Source organism: Taudactylus pleione, unplaced genomic scaffold (genome assembly GCF_031769625.1).
Source record: "Taudactylus pleione unplaced genomic scaffold, aTauple2 ptg001913l, whole genome shotgun sequence".
NCBI classification, from domain to species: domain Eukaryota; kingdom Metazoa; phylum Chordata; class Amphibia; order Anura; family Myobatrachidae; genus Taudactylus; species Taudactylus pleione.
In genome coordinates this window covers 302,113-322,148 of record NW_028286310.1, presented here as the reverse complement: position 1 = coordinate 322,148, position 20,036 = coordinate 302,113, and the positions used below count along the sequence as shown (strand labels likewise).

Sequence of the window (20,036 nt, the reverse complement as noted above, 5' to 3'; positions counted from 1 at the left end):
AGCGACAAGCGTGCGTCTGTCTGTTAAAGGGTGCTGTAACCCTCAAAGTTCGCTCCACAAACAATAAAAAAATTCTTTTTTTTTCTGTCTTTGTGAAATGTGTGGGCTGTAGCTGCACTTGCTTCCTCAAAGCAGCTGCGACAGGCGTGCTTCTGTCTGTTAAAGGGTGGTGTAACCCTCAAAGTGCTCCAAAAAAATAAAAAACTATTTTTTTTATGTGTTTGTGACTTCTGTGCGATGTAGCCGCACGTGCATCAACACAGTAGCAGCGCCAAGCGTGCGCCTGTGTCATAAGTCAAGGGCCGGTTTGGACATCTGGTCCGGACTGAAGGACGTGCCAACAATTTCTGACAAGTCTACTGTCACTGCATATGATACTGTCCTCAAAGCAGCAGCGACAAGTGTGCGTCTGTCTGTTAAAGGGTGGTGTAACCCTCAAAGTGCGCTCCACAAACAATAAAAAAATTCTTCTTTTTTTTCCTGTCTTTGTGAAATGTGTGGGCTGTAGCCGCACTTGCATCCTCAAAGCAGCAGCGACAAGCGTGCGTCTGTCTGTTAAGGGATTATGGGCCTGATTCAGACCCACTCGCGAGCGGCTGTCCGCTCGCAAGTGGGTCGATGGTCTGCACTGAGCATGCGCACGACGGAGGGAGCTCCGTCGTGCGCATGCGCCAGACACGACGAGCGAAGGACTTTCCTTCGCTCGTGTCCGATCAAAGGGGGCGTGCTGTCAATGTTGATTGACAGCACGCCCCCTTTGGTGGGCGTGCCGGGGGCGTGCCTCCCTGACGGGGGCGTTCCCACGGGAACGCCTCCCGTCAGAACCCGGCCCACTGACATCACTAGTGATGTCAGTGGGAGTGATTTTGGCTCTGATAGAGCCAAAATCACTCCGGAGCTTGCGGTTGAAAACCTCAACCGCAGGCTCCGGCTCGCAATTTCGATGGTCGCGATGGTCACGACCATCGCGGCCATCAAAATGCACGCTCGTATAGCCTGTGGGTGGTGACCCACAGCTATACGAGCGTCCAGGAGGACGCTCCATGAAAATGGAGCCCGGCCCTCATGCAGAGCGTGCGCTCTGCTCAGAGCGTACGGCTCTGAATGAGGGCCTATATCGGTGACAGCATCCAAGTAGGCATGTCAGACAGTCTGTACATGTACTGGCAGGAAAAAGAGGCAATTTGGAGGCCCCTGTACAAACTGGCTCTATTTTACCTGAGTTGCCCCCCCTCCAGTGTGTACTCCGAAAGAGTGTTTAGTGCAGCCGGGAACCTTGTCAGCGAAAGGCGTAGGAGGTTGCTTCCACAAAATGTGGAGAAGATGATGTTCATAAAAATGAATTATCAACTTTTCCAGGGACACCAGCCTCCAGAATGTACAGAGGGACCTGTGGTGGTGGATTCCAGCAGGGATGAATTAATACTCTGTGAGGATGAGGATGTACACAACACTGAAGAGGGTGAGGAATCGGTGAATGAGGAAGATGAGGACCACATCTTGCCTCCGTAGAGCCAGTTTGTGCAGGGCCAGATTAATTGCCAGCTTGTTTTGTGGGGGCCCAAACGAACCAATCATTTCAGCCACAGTCGTGTGGCAGACCCTGGCGCTGAAATGATTGGTTTGTTAAAGTGTGCATGTCCTGTTTATACAACATAAGGGTGGGTGGGAGGGCCCAAGGACAATTCCATCTTGCACCTCTTTTTTTTCTTTGCATTATGTACTGTTTGGGGCCTAGTTTTTCAAACTGCCATCCTGTCTGCCACTGCAGTATCACGCCTAGATGGGCCACGTGTTTGTGCCGCCCGCTCGTGTCGCTTAGCATAGTCATCCAGCTACCTCGGTGCAACCTTTTGGACATAAAAACACTATTGTGAGGTGTGAGGTGTTCAGAATAGACTGGAAATTAGTGGAAATTAAGGTTATTGAGGTTAATAATAGCATAGGAGCAGAAAACCCCACAAATTCTGTGATTTTAGCTGTTTTTATGCTTTTTTAAAAAAAAATACAGATCCAAAACACAAAACCCAGAACCCAAAACATCGAAGGGTGGTTTTGGCAAAACCAATCCAGATCCAAAACACGAAGAAAGATCCAGATCCAAAACCAAAACACAAAACACGAAAAGTGGCCGGTGCACACCCCTAGTTATAAGGAGGGGTCAGAAGGAGTAATAGGAGTTATATGGAAGGATTGTATGGTGCAATAGGAGATATAGGGAGAGATTATATGGAGTAATAGGATGAGTTATAGGGAGGGGTTACGTGGAGTAATAGGGGGAGTATAGGGAAGGGATATATGGAGTAATAGGAGGAGTTATAGGGAAAGATTATATGGAGTAATAGGGAAGAGATATATAGAGCAATAGGAGTTATAGGGAGGGGATATAGGGATATATGGAGTAATCGGAGGAGTTATAGTGAAGGGATATACAGAGAAATAGGATGCGTGATAGGGAGAGATTATGTGGAGTATTAGGGGGAGTTATAGGGAAGAGATATATAGAGTAATAGGAGGAGTTATAGGGAGAGATTATATGGAGTAAGGAGGAGTTATAGGGAAGAGATATATAGAGTAATAGGAGGAGTTATAGGGAGAGATTATATGGAGTAAGGAGGAGTTATAGGGAAAGTCTATATAGAGAAATAGGAATAGTTATAGGGAGAGATTATATGGAGTAATAGGAGGAGTTATAGGGAGAGATTACGTGGAGTATTAGGGGGAGTTATAGGAAAGAGATATATGGAGTAATAGGGGGAGTTATAGGGAAGAGATATATAGAGTAATAGGAGGAGTTATAGGGAGGGGTTACGTGTAGTAATAGGGGGAGTATAGGGAAGGGATATAAGGAGTAATAGGGGGAGTTATAGTGAAGAGATATATAGAGTAATAGGAGTTATAGGGAGGGGTTACGTGGAGTATTAGGGGGAGTATAGGGAAGGGATATATGGCGCAATAGGATGAGTTATAGGGAGAGATTATATGGAGTAATAGGAGGAGTTATAGGGAAGAGATATATAGAGCAATAGGAGTTACGTGGAGTAATAGGGGGAGTATAGGGAAGGGATATATGGAGTAATAGGAGGAGTTATAGGGAAGGGATATATGGAGTAATAGGAGGAGTTATAGGGAGAGATTACGTGGACTATTAGGGGGAGTTATAGGGAAGATATATACAATTAAAGGAGGAGTTATATGGAGAGTTTACATGGAGTAATTGGAGCAGTTTTAGGGAGCGGATATGTAGAGTATTAGAAGGAGTTATAGGGATGGGATATATGGAGTAATAGGAGGAGTTATAGGGAGGGGATATACAGAGAAATAGGATGCGTGATAGGGAGAGATTATGTGGAGTATTAGGGGGAGTTATAGGGAAGAGATATATATATATTAATAGGAGGAGTTATAGCAGTGTTTCCCAACCTCAGTCCTCCAGGCACACTAACAGTCCAGGTTTTAGTGATATCCATGATTGAGCACAGATTGTTAAATCAAAATAACTGAGGTACTGATTAAGACACCTGTGCTCAAGTATGGCTATCCTTAAAACCTGGACTGTTAGTGTGCCTTGTGGACCGTGGTTGGGAACCCTTGAGTTATAGGGAGAGGATAAGTGGAGTAATAGGGGGAGTTATAGGGAGAGGATATATGGAGTAATAGGAGGAGTTATAGGGAGGGAATATATAGAGTTATAGGGAGGGGATATTTGGAGTAATAGGAAGAGTTATAAGGAAATGTTATATAGAGTAATAGGAATACTTATAGGAAGGGGATATATAGAGTAATAGTTATAGGAAAGGGATATATAGAGTAATAGGAGGAGTTATAGGGAGGGAATATATAGAGTTATAGGGAGGGGATATTTGGAGTAATAGGAAGAGTTATAAGGAAATGTTATATAGAGTAATAGGAATAGTTATAGGAAGGGGATATATAGAGTAATAGTTATAAGAAAGGGATATAGAGTAATAGGAAGAGTTATAATGAGGGGATATATGGAGTAATAGGAGGAGTTATAGGGAGGGAATATATAGAGTTATAGGGAGGGGATATTTGGAGTAATAGGAGGAGTTATAAGGAAATGTTATATAGAGTAATAGGAATAGTTATAGGGAGGGGATATATAGAGTAATAGTTATAGGAAAGGGATATATAGAGTAATAGGAATAGTTATAGGGAGGGGATATATAGAGTAATAGTTATAGGAAAGGGATATATAGAGTAATAGGAATAGTTATAGGGAGGGGATATATAGAGTAATAGTTATAGGAAAGGGATATATAGAGTAATAGGAATAGTTATAGGGAGGGGATATATAGAGTAATAGGAATAGTTATAGGGAGGGGATATATAGAGTAATAGGAATAGTTATAGGGAAGGGATATATGGAGTTATAGGGCGGAGGTTATATGGAGTAATAGGAGGAGTTATAAGGAATTGTTATATGGAGTAATAGGAATAGTTATAGAGAGTTGATATATGGAGTAATAGGAGGAGTTATAGGGAAGGGATATATAGAGTAATAGGGGGAGCTATAGGGAGGGGATATATGGAGTAATAGGAAGAGTTATAGGGAGAGGTTACATGGAGTAATAGGAGGAGTTATAGGCAGGGGATATGAGGAGAAATAGGGGGAGTTATAGGGAGGGGATATATGGAGTTACAGGGAGGGGTTACGTGGAGTAATAGGGGGAGTCATAGGGAAGGGATATAGAGTAATAGGAATAGTTATAGGGAGGGGATATATAGAGTAATAGGAATAGTTATAGGGAGGGTATATATAGAGTAATAGGAATAGTTATAGGGAAGGGATATCTGGAGTTATAGGGCAGAGGTTATATGGAGTAATAGGAGGAGTTATAAGGAAGTGTTATATAGAGTAATAGTTATAGGGAGTTGATATATAGAGTAAAAGATGGAGTTATATGGAAGGAAAATATAGACTAATAGGGGGAGCTATAGGGAGTGGATATATGGAGTATTAGGAGGAGCTATAGGGAGGGGATATATGGAGCAATAGTAGGAGTTATTGTGAAGGGATATATAGAGTAATAATAGGGAAGGTATATATAGAAAAATAGGAGGCCTTATAGGAAGGGTTATATGGAGTAATAGGAGGAGTTATAGGGAGACGTTACATGGAGAAATAGGAGTTATAGGGAAGGGATATGTAGAGTATTAGGAGGAGTTATAGGGATGGGATATATAGAGTTATAGGGAGGGGATATATGGTGTAATAGAAGGAGTTATAAGGAAGTGTTATATAGAGTAATAGGAATAGTTATAGGGAGTTGATATCTAGAGTAAAAGGAGTAGTTATAGGGAAGGGATATATAGAGTAATAGGGGGGCTATAGGGAGGGGATATATGGAGTAATAGGAAGAATTATAGGGAGAGGATATATAGAGTAATATGAATAGTTATAAGGAGGGGATATATAGAGTAATAGGGGGAGTTATAGGGAAATTATATATAGTAATAGGGGGAGTTATAGGGAGGGGATATATGGAGTAATAGAAGTTTTAGGGAAAGTATATATAGAGTAATATGAATAGTTATAGGGAGAGGGTATATGGAGTAATAGGAGGAGTTATATGGAGAATTTACAGTCAGGTGCATAAATATTGGGACATTGACAGAATTTTCATATTTTGGCCTCTATTCACCACCACAATGGCTTTGAAATGACACAAACAAGATGTGCTTTACCTGCAGACTTTCAGATTTATTTTGAGGGTAATTACATCCAAATCAGGTGAACGGTGTAGGAATTACAATGGTTTCTATATGTGCCTCCCACTTTTTAAGGGGCCAAAAGTAATGGGACAAACTAAACAATCCTAAATCTAACTTTCACTTTTTAATACTTTGTTGCAAATCCTTTGCAGGCAATTACAGCCTGAAGTCTGGAATGCATAGACATCACCAGACGCTGGGTTTCATCTCTGGTGATGCTCTGCCAGGCCTCTACTGCAAATGTCTTCAGTTCCTGCTTGTTCTTGGGGCATTTTCCCTTCAGTTTTGTCTTCATCAAGTGAAATGCATGCTCAATCGGATTCAGGTCAGGGGATTGACTTGGCCATTGCATAACATTCCACTTTTTAGCCTTCAAAAACTCTTTGGTTGCTTTTGCAGTATGCTTCGGGTCATTGTCCATCTGCACTGTGAAGCGCCGTCCAATGAGTTCTGAAGCATTTGACTGAATATGAGCATATAATATCGCCTGAAATACTTCAGAATTCATTCTGCTGCTTTTGTCAGCAGTCACATCATCAATAAATACAAGGGAACCAGTTCCATTGGCAGCCATACATGCCCACGCCATGACACTACCACCACCATGCTTCACTGATGAGGTGGTATGTTTTGGATCATGAGCAGTTCCTTTCCTTCTCAATACTCTTCTCTTCCCATCACTTTGGTACAAGTTGATCTTTGTCTCATCTGTCCCTAGGATGTTGTTCCAGAACTGTAATGGCTTTTTTTAGATGTTGTTGGGCAAACTCTAATCTGGTCTTCCTGTTTTCGAGGCTCACCAATGGTTTACATCTTGTGGTGAACCCTCTATATTCACTCTTGTGAAGTTTTCTCTTGATTGTTGACTTTGAAACATATACACCTACCTCCTGGAGAGTGTTCTTGATTTGGCCAACTATTGTGAAGGGGTTTTTCTTCACCAGGGAAATAATCCTTCTGTCATCCACCACAGTTGTTTTCCGTGGTCTTCCGGGTCTTTTGGTGTTGCTGAGCTCTCTGGTGCGTTCTTTCTTTTTAGGAATGTTCCAAACAGTTGATTTGGCCACACCTAATGTTTTTGCTATCTCTCTGATGGGTTTGTTTTGATTTTTCAGCCTAATGATGGCTTGCTTCACTGATAGTGACAGCTCTTTGGATCTCATATTGAGAGTCGACAGCAACTGATTCCAAATGCAAATGTCACACCTAGAATCAACTCCAGACCTTTTACCTGCTTAATTGATAATGAAATAACGAGGGAATAGCCCACACCTGTCCATGAAATAGCTTTTAAGTTGATAGTCCCATTACTTTTGGCCCCTTAAAAAGTGGAAGACACATATAGAAACCGTTGTAATTCCTACACCGTTCACCTGATTTGGATGTAATTACCCTTAAATTAAATCTGAAAGTCTGCAGGTAAAGCTCATCTTGTTTGTTTCATTTCAAAGCCATTGTGGTGGTGAATAGAGGCCAAAATATGAAAATTCTGTCAATGTCCCAATATTTATGCACCTGACTGTATATGTTGTAATAGGAGGAATTATAGGGAAAGTCTATATAGAGAAATAGGAGGAGTAATAGGGAGCGTTTACGTGGAGTAATAGAGGGCATTATAGGGAAGAGCTATATAGAGTAATAGGAGTTATAGGGAGGGGTTACGTGGAGTTATAGGGAAGGGATTTATAGAGTAATAGGAGGAGTTATAGGGAGGGGATATATGGAGTAATAGGGAAAGTATATATTGAGAAATATGAGGAGTGATAGGTTACGTGGCATAATAGGGAGAGTTTTATTCAAGAGATATATAGAGTAATAGGAGTTATAGGGAGGAGTTATGTGGAGTAATAGGGGGAGTATAGGAAAGGGATATATAGAGTAATATGAGGAGTTATAGGGAGAGGTTAAGTGGAGTAATAGGAGGAGTTATAGGGAGTGCATAAAATAGGAGAAGTTATAGGGGGGGATATATAGAGTAATAGGAGGAGTTATAGGGAGGGGATAAAATAGGAGGAGTTATAGGGAGGGGATATATAGAGTAATAGGAGGAGTTATAGGGAGGGGATAAAATAGGAGGAGTTATAGGGAGGGGATATATAGAGTAATAGGAGGAGTTATAGGGAGGGGATAAAATAGGAGGAGTTATAGGGAGGGGATAAAATAGGAGGAGTTATAGGGAGTGGATAATATAGGAGGAGTTATAGGGAGGGGATATATATAGAGTAATAGGAGGAGTTATAGGGATGGGATAAAATAGGAGGAGTTATAGGCAGTGGATAAAATAGGAGTTATAGGGAGTGGATAAAATAGGAGGAGTTATAGGGAGGGGTTATATAGAGTAATAGGAGGAGTTATAGGGAGGGGATATATAGAGTAATAGAAGAAGTTATAGGGAGGGGATATATAGAGTAATAGGGAGGGGATATATAGGTAATAGGAGGAGTTATAGGGAGGGGATATATAGAGTAATAGGAGGAGTTATAGGGAGGGGATATATAGAGTAATATGAGTAGTTATAGGGAGAGGTTATATGGAGTAATAGGGAAAATATATATTGAGAAATATGAGGAGTGATAGGTTACGTGGCATAATAGGGAGAGTTATATTCAAGAGATATATAGAGTAATAGGAGTTATAGGGAGGAGTTATAGGGGGAGTATAGGAAAGGGATATATAGAGTAATATAAGGAGTTGTAGGGAGAGATTAAGTGGAGTAATAAGAGGAGTTATAGGGAGTGGATAAAATAGGAGGAGTTATAGGGAGGGGATATATAGAGTAATAGGAGGAGTTATAGGGAGGGGATATATAGAGTAATAGGAGGAGTTATAGGGAGGGGATATATGGAGTAATAGGAAGAGTTATAGGGAGGGGATATATAGAGTAATAGGAGGAGTTATAGGGAAGGGGCATATAGAGTAATAGGAGGAGTTATAGGGAGCAGTTACATGGAGTAATAGGAGGCGTTATAGGGAGAGGTTACATGAAGTAATGGTTGCAGTTATAGGGTGGGGATATATGGAGTAATAGGAGTTATTGGGAAGGGATATATAGAGTAATAGGAGTTATAGGGAGGGGATATATAGAGTAATAGGAGGAGTTATAGGGAGAGGGCATATAGCGTAATAGGAGGAGTTATAGGGAGAGGTTACATGAAGTAATGGTTGCAGTTATAGAGTGGGGATATATGGAGTAATAGGAGTTATTGGGAAGGGATATATAGAGTAATAGGAGGAGTTATAGGGAGGGGATATATAGAGTAATAGGAGGAGTTATAGGGAGAGGGCATATAGAGTAATAGGAGGCGTTATAGGGAGAGGTTACATGAAGTAATGGTTGCAGTTATAGGGTGGGGATATATGGAGTAATAGGAGTTATTGGGAAGGGATATATAGAGTAATAGGAGGAGTTATAGGGAGGGGATATATAGAGTAATAGGAGGAGTTATAGGGAGAGGGCATATAGAGTAATAGGAGGAGTTATAGGGAGAGGTTACATGAAGTAATGGTTGCAGTTATAGAGTGGGGATATATGGAGTAATAGGAAGAGTTATTTGGAAGGGATATATAGAGTAATAAAAATAGGGAAAGTATATATAAAATAATAGCAGGCCTTATAGGAAGGGTTTTATGGAGTAGTATGAGGAGTTATATGGAGGGGAAATATGGAGTGATAGGAAGGGGATATATGGAGTAATAGGAGGAGTTATAGGGAGGGGATATATAGAGTAATATGAGTAGTTATAGGGAGAGGTTATATGGAGTAATAGGGAAAATATATATTGAGAAATTTGAGGAGTGATAGGTTACGTGGCATAATAGGGAGAGTTATATTCAAGAGATATATAGAGTAATAGGAGTTATAGGGAGGAGTTATAGGGGGAGTATAGGAAAGGGATATATAGAGTAATATGAGGAGTTGTAGGGAGAGATTAAGTGGAGTAATAGGAGGAGTTATAGGGAGTGGATAAAATAGGAGGAGTTATAGGGAGGGGATATATAGAGTAATAGGAGGAGTTATAGGGAGGGGATATATAGAGTAATAGGAGGAGTTATAGGGAGGGGATATATGTAGTAGTAGGAGGAGTTATAGGGAGGGGATATATAGAGTAATAGGAGGAGTTATAGGGAAGGGGCATATAGAGTAATAGGAGGAGTTATAGGGAGCAGTTACATGGAGTAATAGGAGGCGTTATAGGGAGAGGTTACATGAAGTAATGGTTGCAGTTATAGGGTGGGGATATATGGAGTAATAGGAGTTATTGGGAAGGGATATATAGAGTAATAGGAGGAGTTATAGGGAGGGGATATATAGAGTAATAGGAGGAGTTATAGGGAGAGGGCATATAGAGTAATAGGAGGCGTTATAGGGAGAGGTTACATGAAGTAATGGTTGCAGTTATAGGGTGGGGATATATGGAGTAATAGGAGTTATTGGGAAGGGATATATAGAGTAATAGGAGGAGTTATAGGGAGGGGATATATAGAGTAATAGGAGGAGTTATAGGGAGAGGGCATATAGAGTAATAGGAGGAGTTATAGGGAGAGGTTACATGAAGTAATGGTTGCAGTTATAGAGTGGGGATATATGGAGTAATAGGAAGAGTTATTTGGAAGGGATATATAGAGTAATAAAAATAGGGAAAGTATATATAAAATAATAGCAGACCTTATAGGAAGGGTTTTATGGAGTAGTATGAGGAGTTATATGGAGGGGAAATATGGAGTGATAGGAAGGGGATATATGGAGTAATAGGAGGAATATGGAAGTGAGGTATGGATTACTATGAGGAGTTATAGGGAGTATTATGAGCAGTTATCCATAGTTTATTCTGGAACTATGTGTGTGGGAAATAAGTTTTATGCATATAGTAACCTTTCGATAAAGTTCAATGTTCCTTCTGTAAACATTATTTACTCATTCACCAGTTTAATAATGTGACCGTGGTTATAAAGTACAAACCTGGCACAATGGTCTGACATAATTAGACTATTACACTGCTGACACCACTCCTCTCTTTTATTGAACACTAGGAGGCGCTCTGTACCAGCCGGAGTGCTCCAGACAGTGCTTCACAGTACACAAGTAATCTGCATCTCTTTCAGAGTTATAACTATACATTATACTGCAATCACGGGCAGCAACATTTGTCACATTCAGGAAAACATTTGTAAGACAACTAAGCAACACCTTTTTCAACAGTGGAACCACATAAGGACTGAAGTCACTGGATATAGGCAACAAAATGGAGGATAATCCAGATAATCCACGAGAGGATGTTGTTCCCTAGACCAGGTCACATCTCCTAAAGATGGAGCCATCTCAGTATCTAACACTGTATGTGACTGGAGCTGTATCAGGCTTTGTCAAAAGACCAGTATCTTATTGCCTTGGAGGTTGTAAAACTTAATTACAGCCAGAAATGGGAATATCCTCAAATTGGCTACAAACTGATGAAACCTGAGTGGGGTCCAGGGGGACATCTGAGGACGGGTTATATTATTATTTGGATTATTGTGTGATCCTAAGAAAGGGCACGATGCATTGGAACTGCTGAGAAGAAGACAGATATTTGTCCAGCTGCAGAACATTACAGGGCAATATTCTCCTCATAAATGGAAAGCAGCAGAAGAATAGCCCAACCAATAAGGAGCCCCAAGTTGTGGAGGAAGAAGACCAGCCATGGTCTACGATCTTTCACATTCATCATCGCGGGCAGCTGGAAAAGAGGAGGAGGAGGTGTGTTAGTAACTGAGGACCATATATGCAGTGTTGAGACATAACAGGGTATAGAGACAGACAGTTCTCACCATGTCTGCTAGAGCCACATAGAGAAAGAGACCAGTGGCCACAGTAAATATCCACTGTTGGATGGCATCATGCGTTGCTATGGAGAGTGCAATGTACAATCCAATAAATGAAGTTAGGGCACTGCCAAAATTCAGGAGCAGAGCCCAGCGAACTCTGAGCCCAGCGTGGAGCAGAGCAGCAAAGTCACCTGGTAGGATGGAGAGTATGTTTCAGTGGGTGAAGTATAAGCATTGTCAGAAATAATTCATTTCCATTAAGGTTATGTACAAAGGATGCTCTTGGCTCTGCATGTTCTGATGGGAAGAGCTCGGATAAATACATGCAAAACACATCAATGTTTCTCTAAATATGCATGTCATTGATTAGCTGTAGGTCAGTGACAGGTAGGTTATCTTTCCAACACCGCATGGAACATTCTGGAAGCACAAGGGATCTCTGGTTCTGAAGCAGAGTAGGGTACAGACTGGATCGTGGCCCACTTATAAGGTAAGTCCGGTTACTGTCTGAGCAGATCAGGTAAGTTAGTGTAATATGAGGGGAATATTCATGTAATGTTGTGGGGTTGTGATGTAATGGAAGGACCATCAATATAATGTAGGGACTATTAGTGCAATCTTTCTCTATAACATGTAGGTGCTCGTGATGTAAGGTCAGGGCTCAAAGGGAAAGTATGTCTAATTATTAGATATAAACGCTTTACTAATAATTAGATATAAATGCTTTACTAATAATTAGATATAAATGCTTTACTAATAATTAGATATAAACGCTTTACTAATAATTAGATATAAACGCTTTACTAATAATTAGATATAAATGCTTTACTAATAATTAGATATAAACGCTTTACTAATAATTAGATATAAACGCTTTACTAATAATTAGATGTCAATTCTTTACTAATAATTAGATATAAACGCTTTACTAATAATTAGATATAAACGCTTTACTAATAATTAGATATAAACGCTTTACTAATAATTAGATATAAATGCTTTACTAATAATTAGATATAAATGCTTTACTAATAATTAGATATAAACGCTTTACTAATAATTAGATATAAATGCTTTACTAATAATTAGATATAAACGCTTTACTAATAATTAGATATAAACGCTTTACTAATAATTAGATATAAATGCTTTGCTAATAATTAGATATAAATGCTTTACTAATAATTAGATATAAACGCTTTACTAATAATTAGATATAAATGCTTTGCTAATAATTAGATATAAATGCTTTGCTAATAATTAGATATAAATGCTTTACTAATAATTAAAGTTGGGTGTTCATGACTTTATGTCAGGACTGGTTGGAATGACAGGAAACCCTAATCATTAAACGTGGGTGTTATTAATGTAGTGTCAGAAATAATTGGAGTGAGAAGACCTCAGGGTTTTTCTACGAAGGGTCAGGTTATAAAATCTGTGCAGTGCTCAGTGGTGTTTATGTACAAGAGGCAAATACGACTGAACTCGCACATGATACAACGCAAACAGTATCACCGTCCAATCAAAATAGACAGGCAAACACGATTCATAGACAATTTATTTGGTTGAATGTGAAAAACACATGCGAGTCTGAGCGATACCCAGCGTGGTTATTCACGTCCAAACACGATTCTTAGCGCATTTACCCCATAGTTTTTTTCAATCAGTTTTGGTAAAATAATAGTATATGCAGCGTTAGGTAACTTTTCAGCAGAATACAATTACAGTTTTAGCTCAATAATCACTATGATGATAAATAGTGTCCAAAATTTGTTACATGTTCTATAAATGGTTATCGTGAATAAATTACTGTCTGAGGTGAAAAGAGAAACCAAACTCCAAATATTGTAATTGCCGTAAGAAGGATGCTTCCTTCAAATGGAGAAATCCTCTTATTGCTGCATTTTCTCAGCATGGTGTCACCAAATAACCAGACTTATAGTATGTGAGGGACAAAGCACTTAAATGAATTGCAAGATAAATTCTCTCTTGACATTTGTAGGAATTGACAAAATACTGCTCTGTGCAGCTAAATAATTGATCCCTTAGGACTTACCCAGCTCATGCGGGAGCTCGTGGCACAGCACCGCCAGAGATGTGGCTAGACCGGTTTTCCAGGATGTTGCGAATGCAGCTCCCATAGCCAGACCATCGGCAAAATTGTGTATGGCATCCCCTATAGTGATCATATAGGGGATCATCTGCAGCTCTGCAAGCAATGGGGAAATGGCAGGAGTGAGTGTGGTGGGTTGTAATGAGATAAAATATCATTGAGGAGTGAGCGGGGCAGTGTAATATATCTATATAAGTGACCAAAGCTAATGCACCCTTCACATCTAGCAATCCCCCTTCCCATAAAGCTAAAAATAGTCATCTGTCCCCGGGGGAACACAGGACATTTGGAAAACAGTACATTTAGGGAAAAGCCAAATACTGTAATTAGGTACCATGGAGTAAAACAATGAGAAAATCAGTGATATAAAATGGGGTTCAACAGGAAGATTAGCTATTATTGTTGAGGAGATAGGTGAAGATGGAGGTGTGAGGGATGATTATTGTAGAGGAGACAGAAGAAGATGGAGGCATTGGGGGATTATTGTGGTAGATACAAAAGAGGATGGAGGTGTGAGGAAGGATACTGTGGAGGAGACGGATGAGGTGTGAGGGAGGATTTTTGTGTTAGTAATGATTATTATGGAGTAGACACAAGAAGATGGAGGATTATTGTGGAGGAGACAGAAGAAGATGTAGGCATGTGGAATGATACTGTGGAGGAGACAGGTAAGAATGGAGGTGAGGAAAGATTATTGTGGAAAAGACCAAAGCGAGTCGTAAGGGGGGATTGTTATGGAAGAGACAGATGAGGATGAAGACATGAGGGAGGATTGTTTTGCAGGAGACAGTAGAAAATGGAGATGAGAGGGAGGATTATTGTGGAAGAGGCAAAAGAGGATGGAGGCATGAGAGAGGATTATTTTGGAGAAGACAGATGAGGATTGAGGTGCAAGGGAGGATTACTCTGGAGGAAACAGAAGAGGATGGAATTGTAAGGGTAGATTGTTGTGGAGGAGACAGAAGGGGAGGGCAGTAAGAAGGTGGATTATTGTAAAGAAGACTGAAGAGGATGTGGATGTTATGGAAGACTATTGTGGAGGAGACATTAGGGTGGATTTGTGAGGAAGGATTATTGTAGAGACAACAGATGAGGATGAAGACATGAGGGAGGATTATTGTAGAGACAACAGATGAAGATGAAGACATGAGGGAGGATTATTGTGCACAAGTCAGAATAGAATGGAGGCATGAGGGAGGAATAATATGGAGGAAACAGAAAAGGATGGAGGTGTGAGGGAGGATTAATGTGAAACAGATAGAAGAGGATGGAGGTGTGGTGGGGGATTATTGTGGAGTAGACAGGAAAGAATGGAGGTGTGAGGGCTGATTATTGTGGAGGATACAGAAGAGAATGGAGATGTGGGGGATGTTTATTGTGGAGGATACAGAAGAGGATGGTGATTTGAGGGTGGATTATTGTGGGGGATACAGAAGAGGATGGAGGTGTGAGGGAGGATTATTGTGGAGGATACAGAAGAGGATGGAGGTGTGAGGGAGGATTATTATGGAGGAAACATAATGGGATGGGGGTGTGAGATATGATTATTGTGGTGTATACAGAAGAGGGTGGATGTGTGAGGGAGGATTATTGTCGAGGGGACAGAATGGGATGGAGATATAAGGGAAGATTATTATGGAGGAGACAGGAGGGGATGGAGATGTGAGGTGGATTATTGTGGAGGATACAGAAGAGGATGGAGATGTGAGGGATAATTATTGTGGAGGATACAGAAGAGGATGGAGGTGTGAAGAATGACTTGTGAGGGAGGATTATTGTGAAAGAGATAGAATGGGATGGAGATGTGAGGGATGATTATTGTGGAGGAGACAGATGAGGGTAGATATGTGAGGGATGATTATTGTGAAGGATAAAGATGGGGATGGAAATGTGAAGTAGGATTATTTTGGAGGATACAAAAGAGGATGGAGGTGTGAGGGAGGATTATTGTGATGGCTATAGAAGAGGATGGAGGTGTGATGGAGAATTATTGTGGAAGAGATAGAATGGGATGGAGATGTGAGGGACGATTATTGTGGAGGAGACATCAGAGGATGGAGATGTGAGGGAGGATTATTGTGATGGATATAGAAGAGGATGGAGGTGTGAGGGAGGATAATTGTGGAGAAGATAGAATGGGATGGAGATGTGAGGGAGGATTATTGTGGAGGAGACAGAATGGGATGGGGGTGTGAGATATGATTATTGTAAAGGATACAGAAGATGATAGAGATGCGTGGGAGGTTAATTGTGGAGGAGACAGAAGGGTATGGAGTTTTGAGAGGATTATTGTGGAGGATACAGAAGACAATGGAGATGTGAAGGATGCTTATTGTGGAGGAGACAGAATGGGATAGGGGAGTGAGGGAGGATTATTGTGGATGGACAGAAGAGAATGGATATGTGAGGGTGGAGTATTGTGGAGGATGGAGATGTGAGGGATGATTATTGTGGAGGAGATGGAAGAGAATGAAGTTGTGAGGGAGGATTATGGTGGAGGATACAGAAGAGGATGTAGATGTAAAGGATGATTATTGTGGAGAAGACAGAAGGGGATGGAGATATGAAGGATTATTGTGGAGGAGTCAAGTGTGAGGGAGGATTAATATAGCAGATACAGAAGAGGATGGAGGTGTGAGGCAGGATTACTATGGCGGGTACAGAAGAGGATGGAGGTGTGAGGGAGGATTATTGTTTAGGAGACAGCAGAGGATGGAGATGTGAGGGGGATTATTGTTGTGGAGTCAGAAAAGGATGGAGATGTGAGAGAGGATTATTGTGGAGGAGAGAGCAGAGGATGGAGATGTGAGGGAGGATAATTGTGGAGGAGTCAGAAAAGGATGGAGATGTGAGGGAGGATTATTGTGATGGAAATAGAAGAGGATGGAGGTGAGGGATGATTATTGTGAGGGAGGATTATTGTTGAGGACATAGAATGGGATGGAGATGTGAGGGAGGATTATTGTTGTGGAGACAGCAGAGGATGGAGATGTGTGGGAGGATTATTGTTGTTGACACAATAGAGGATGGAGATGTGTGGGAGGATAATTGTGGAGGAGTCAGAAAAGGATGGAGATGTGAGAGAGGATTATTGTTGAGGACATAGAATGGGATGGAGATGTGAGGGAGGATTATTGTTTAGGAGACAGAAGTGGATGGAGATGTGTGCGAGGATTATTGTTTAGGAGACAAGAGGATGGAGATGTGAGAGAGGATTATTGTTTAGGAGACAGAAGAGGATGGAGATGTGTGGGAGGATTATTGTTTAGGAGACAGAAGAGGAAGGAGATGTGTGGGAGGATTATTGTTTAGGAGACAGAAGAGGATGGAGATGTGAAGAAGGATTATTGTGAATGGATATAGAAGAAGATGGAGGTGTGAGGGAGGATTATTGTTTAGGAGACAGAAGAGGATGGAGATGTGTGGGAGGATTATTGTTGTGGAAACAGCAGAGGATGGAGATGTGATGGAGGATTATTGTGAATGGATATAGAATGGGTTGGAGATGTGAGAGGATTATTGTGAATGGATATAGAAGAGGATGGAGATGTGAGGGAGGATTATTGTTTAGGAGACAGCAGAGGATGGTGATGTGTGGGAGGATTATTGTGAATGGATATAGAATGGGTTGGAGATGTGAGAGGATTATTGTGAATGGATATAGAAAAGGATGGAGATGTGAGTTAGGATTAATGTGGAGGAGACAGAAGAGGATGGAGATGTGTGGGAGGATTATTGTTTAGGAGACAGAAGAGGATGGAGATGTGTGGGAGGATTATTGTTTAGGAGACAGAAGAGGATGGAGATGTGAGGGAGGATTATTGTTTAGGAGACAGAAGAGGATGGAGATGTGTGGGAGGATTATTGTGAATGGATATAGAAGAGGATGGAGATGTGAGGGAGGATTATTGTGAATGGATACAGAAGGGGATGGAGATGTGTGGGAGGATTATTGTTTAGGAGATAGAAGAGGATGGAGATTTGTGGGAGGATTATTGTTTAGGAGACAGAAGAGGATGGAGATGTGAGGGAGGATTATTGTGATGGAAATAGAAGAGGATGGAGGCGTGAGGGATGATTATTGTGAGGGAGGTTTATTGTTGAGGACATAGAATGGGATGGAGATGTGAGGGAGGATTATTGTTGAGGACATAGAATGGGATGGAGATGTGAGGGGGGAATATTGTGAATGGATATAGAAGAGGATGGAGATGTGTGGGAGGATTATTGTTGTTGACACAGTAGAGGATGGAGATGTGAGGGAGGATAATTGTGGAGGCGTCAGAAAAGGATGAAGATGTGAGAGAGGATTTTTATTTAGGAGACAGAAGAGGATGGAGGTGTGTGGGAGGATTATTGTTTAGGAGATAGAAGAGGATGGAGATGTGTGAGAGGATTATTGTTGTGGAGACAGAAGAGGATGGAGATGTGAGAGGATTATTGTAAATGGATATAGAAGAGGATGGAGTTGTGAGAAAGGATTATTGTTGTGGAGACTGCAGAGGATGGAGATGTGTGGGAGGATTATTATTGTGGAGACTGCAGAGGATGGAGATGTGTGGGAGGATTATTGTTTAGGAGACAGAAGCGGATGGAGATGTGTGGGAGGATTATTGTGAATGGATATAGAAGAGGATGGAGATATGTGGGAGGATAATTGTGGAGGAGACAGAAGAGGATGGAGATATGAGGTGGATTATTGATGTGGACAGCTGAGGATGGAGATGTGAGGGGGTATTATTGTTGTGGAGACAGAAAAGGATTGATATGTGTGGGAGGATTATTGTGAATGGATATAGAAGAGGATGGAGATGTGTGGGAGGATTATTGTGAATGGATATAGAATGGGATAGATATGTGAGGGAGGATTATTGGGAATGGATATAGAAGAGGATGGAGATGTGTGGGAGGATTATTGTTTAGGTGACAGAAGAGGATGGAGATGTGAGGGAGGATTATTGTTTAGGAGGCAGAAGAGGATGGAGATGTGAGGGAGGATTATTGTTTAGGAGGCAGAAGAGGATGGAGATGTGAGGGAGGATTATTGTTTAGGAGACAGAAGAGGATGGAGATGTGTGGGAGGATTATTGTGAATGGATATAGAAGAGGATGGAGATGTGAGGGAGGATTATTGTGGAGAAGACAGAAGAGGATTATTGTGAGGGAAATAGAAGAGGATGGAGGTGTGAGGGATGATTATTGTGAGGGAGGTTTATTGTTGAGGACATAGAATGGGATGGAGATGTGAGGGAGGATTATTGTTGAGGACATAGAATGGGATGGATATGTGAGGGAGGAATATTGTGAATGGATATAGAAGAGGATGGAGGTGTGTGGGAGGATTATTGTTTTGGAGATAGAAGAGGATGGAGTTGTGAGAAAGGATTATTGTTGTGGAGACTGCAGAGGATGGAGATGTGTGGGAGGATTATTGTTTAGGAGACAGAAGAGGATGGAGATGTGAGGGAGGATTAATGTGGAGGAGATAGAAGAGGATGGAGGTGTGTGGGAGGATTATTGTTTAGGAGATAGAAGAGGATGGAGATGTGTGAGAGGATTATTGTTGTGGAGACAGAAGAGGATGGAGATGTGAGAGGATTATTGTAAATGGATATAGAAGAGGATGTAGTTGTGAGAAAGGATTTTTGTTGTGGAGACTGCAGAGGATGGAGATGTGTGGGAGGATTATTGTTGTGGAGAATGCAGAGGATAGAGATGTGTGGGAGGATTATTGTTTAGGAGGCAGAAGAGGATGGAGATGTGAGGGAAGATTATTGTTTAGGAGACAGAAGAGGATGGAGATGTGAGGGGGATTATTGTGAATGGATATAGAAGAGGATGGGGATGTGATGGAGGATTATTGTTTAGGAGACAGCAGAGGATGGAGAAGTGTGGGAGGATTATTGTTTAGGAGACAGAAGATTATGGAGATGTGTGGGAGGTTTATTGTTTAGGAGACAGAAGAGGATGGAGATGTGTGGGAGGATTATTGTGAATGGATATAGAAGAGGATGGAGATGTGTGGGAGGATAATTGTGGAGGAGACAGAAGAGGATGGAGATATGAGGTGCATTATTGATGTGGACAGCTGAGGATGGAGATGTGAGGGGGTATTATTGTTGTGGAGACATAAAAGGATTGATATGTGTGGGAGGATTATTGTGAATGGATATAGAAGAGGATGGAGATGTGTGGCAGGATTATTGTGAATGGATATAGAATGGGATAGAGATGTGAGGGAGGATTATTGGGAATGGATATAGAAGAGGATGGAGATGTGTGGGAGGATTATTTTTTAGGTGACAGAAGAGGATGGAGATGTGAGGGAGGATTATTGTTTAGGAGGCAGAAGAGAATGGAGATGTGAGGGAGTATTATTGTT

General features: G+C 41.1%; 1 protein-coding gene across 2 annotated transcripts in view; it reads right to left on the bottom strand.

Moving 5' to 3' along the window:
• Positions 1–11,185: 11,185 nt before the first annotated feature.
• Positions 11,186–20,036, bottom strand: part of LOC148436204 (zinc transporter ZIP4-like) — a 175,482-nt gene continuing 166,631 nt past the window's right edge. For both annotated transcript variants that reach the window (XM_088465214.1, XM_088465213.1), the window contains 3 exons: positions 13,598–13,750; positions 11,545–11,732; positions 11,186–11,453 (listed from right to left, as the gene is read on the bottom strand). In XM_088465214.1, coding sequence (XP_088321340.1) covers positions 11,325–11,453; positions 11,545–11,732; positions 13,598–13,750 — 470 coding nt within the window. In that variant the 3' untranslated portion in view covers positions 11,186–11,324. The remainder of the gene's footprint in view (positions 11,454–11,544; positions 11,733–13,597; positions 13,751–20,036) is intronic.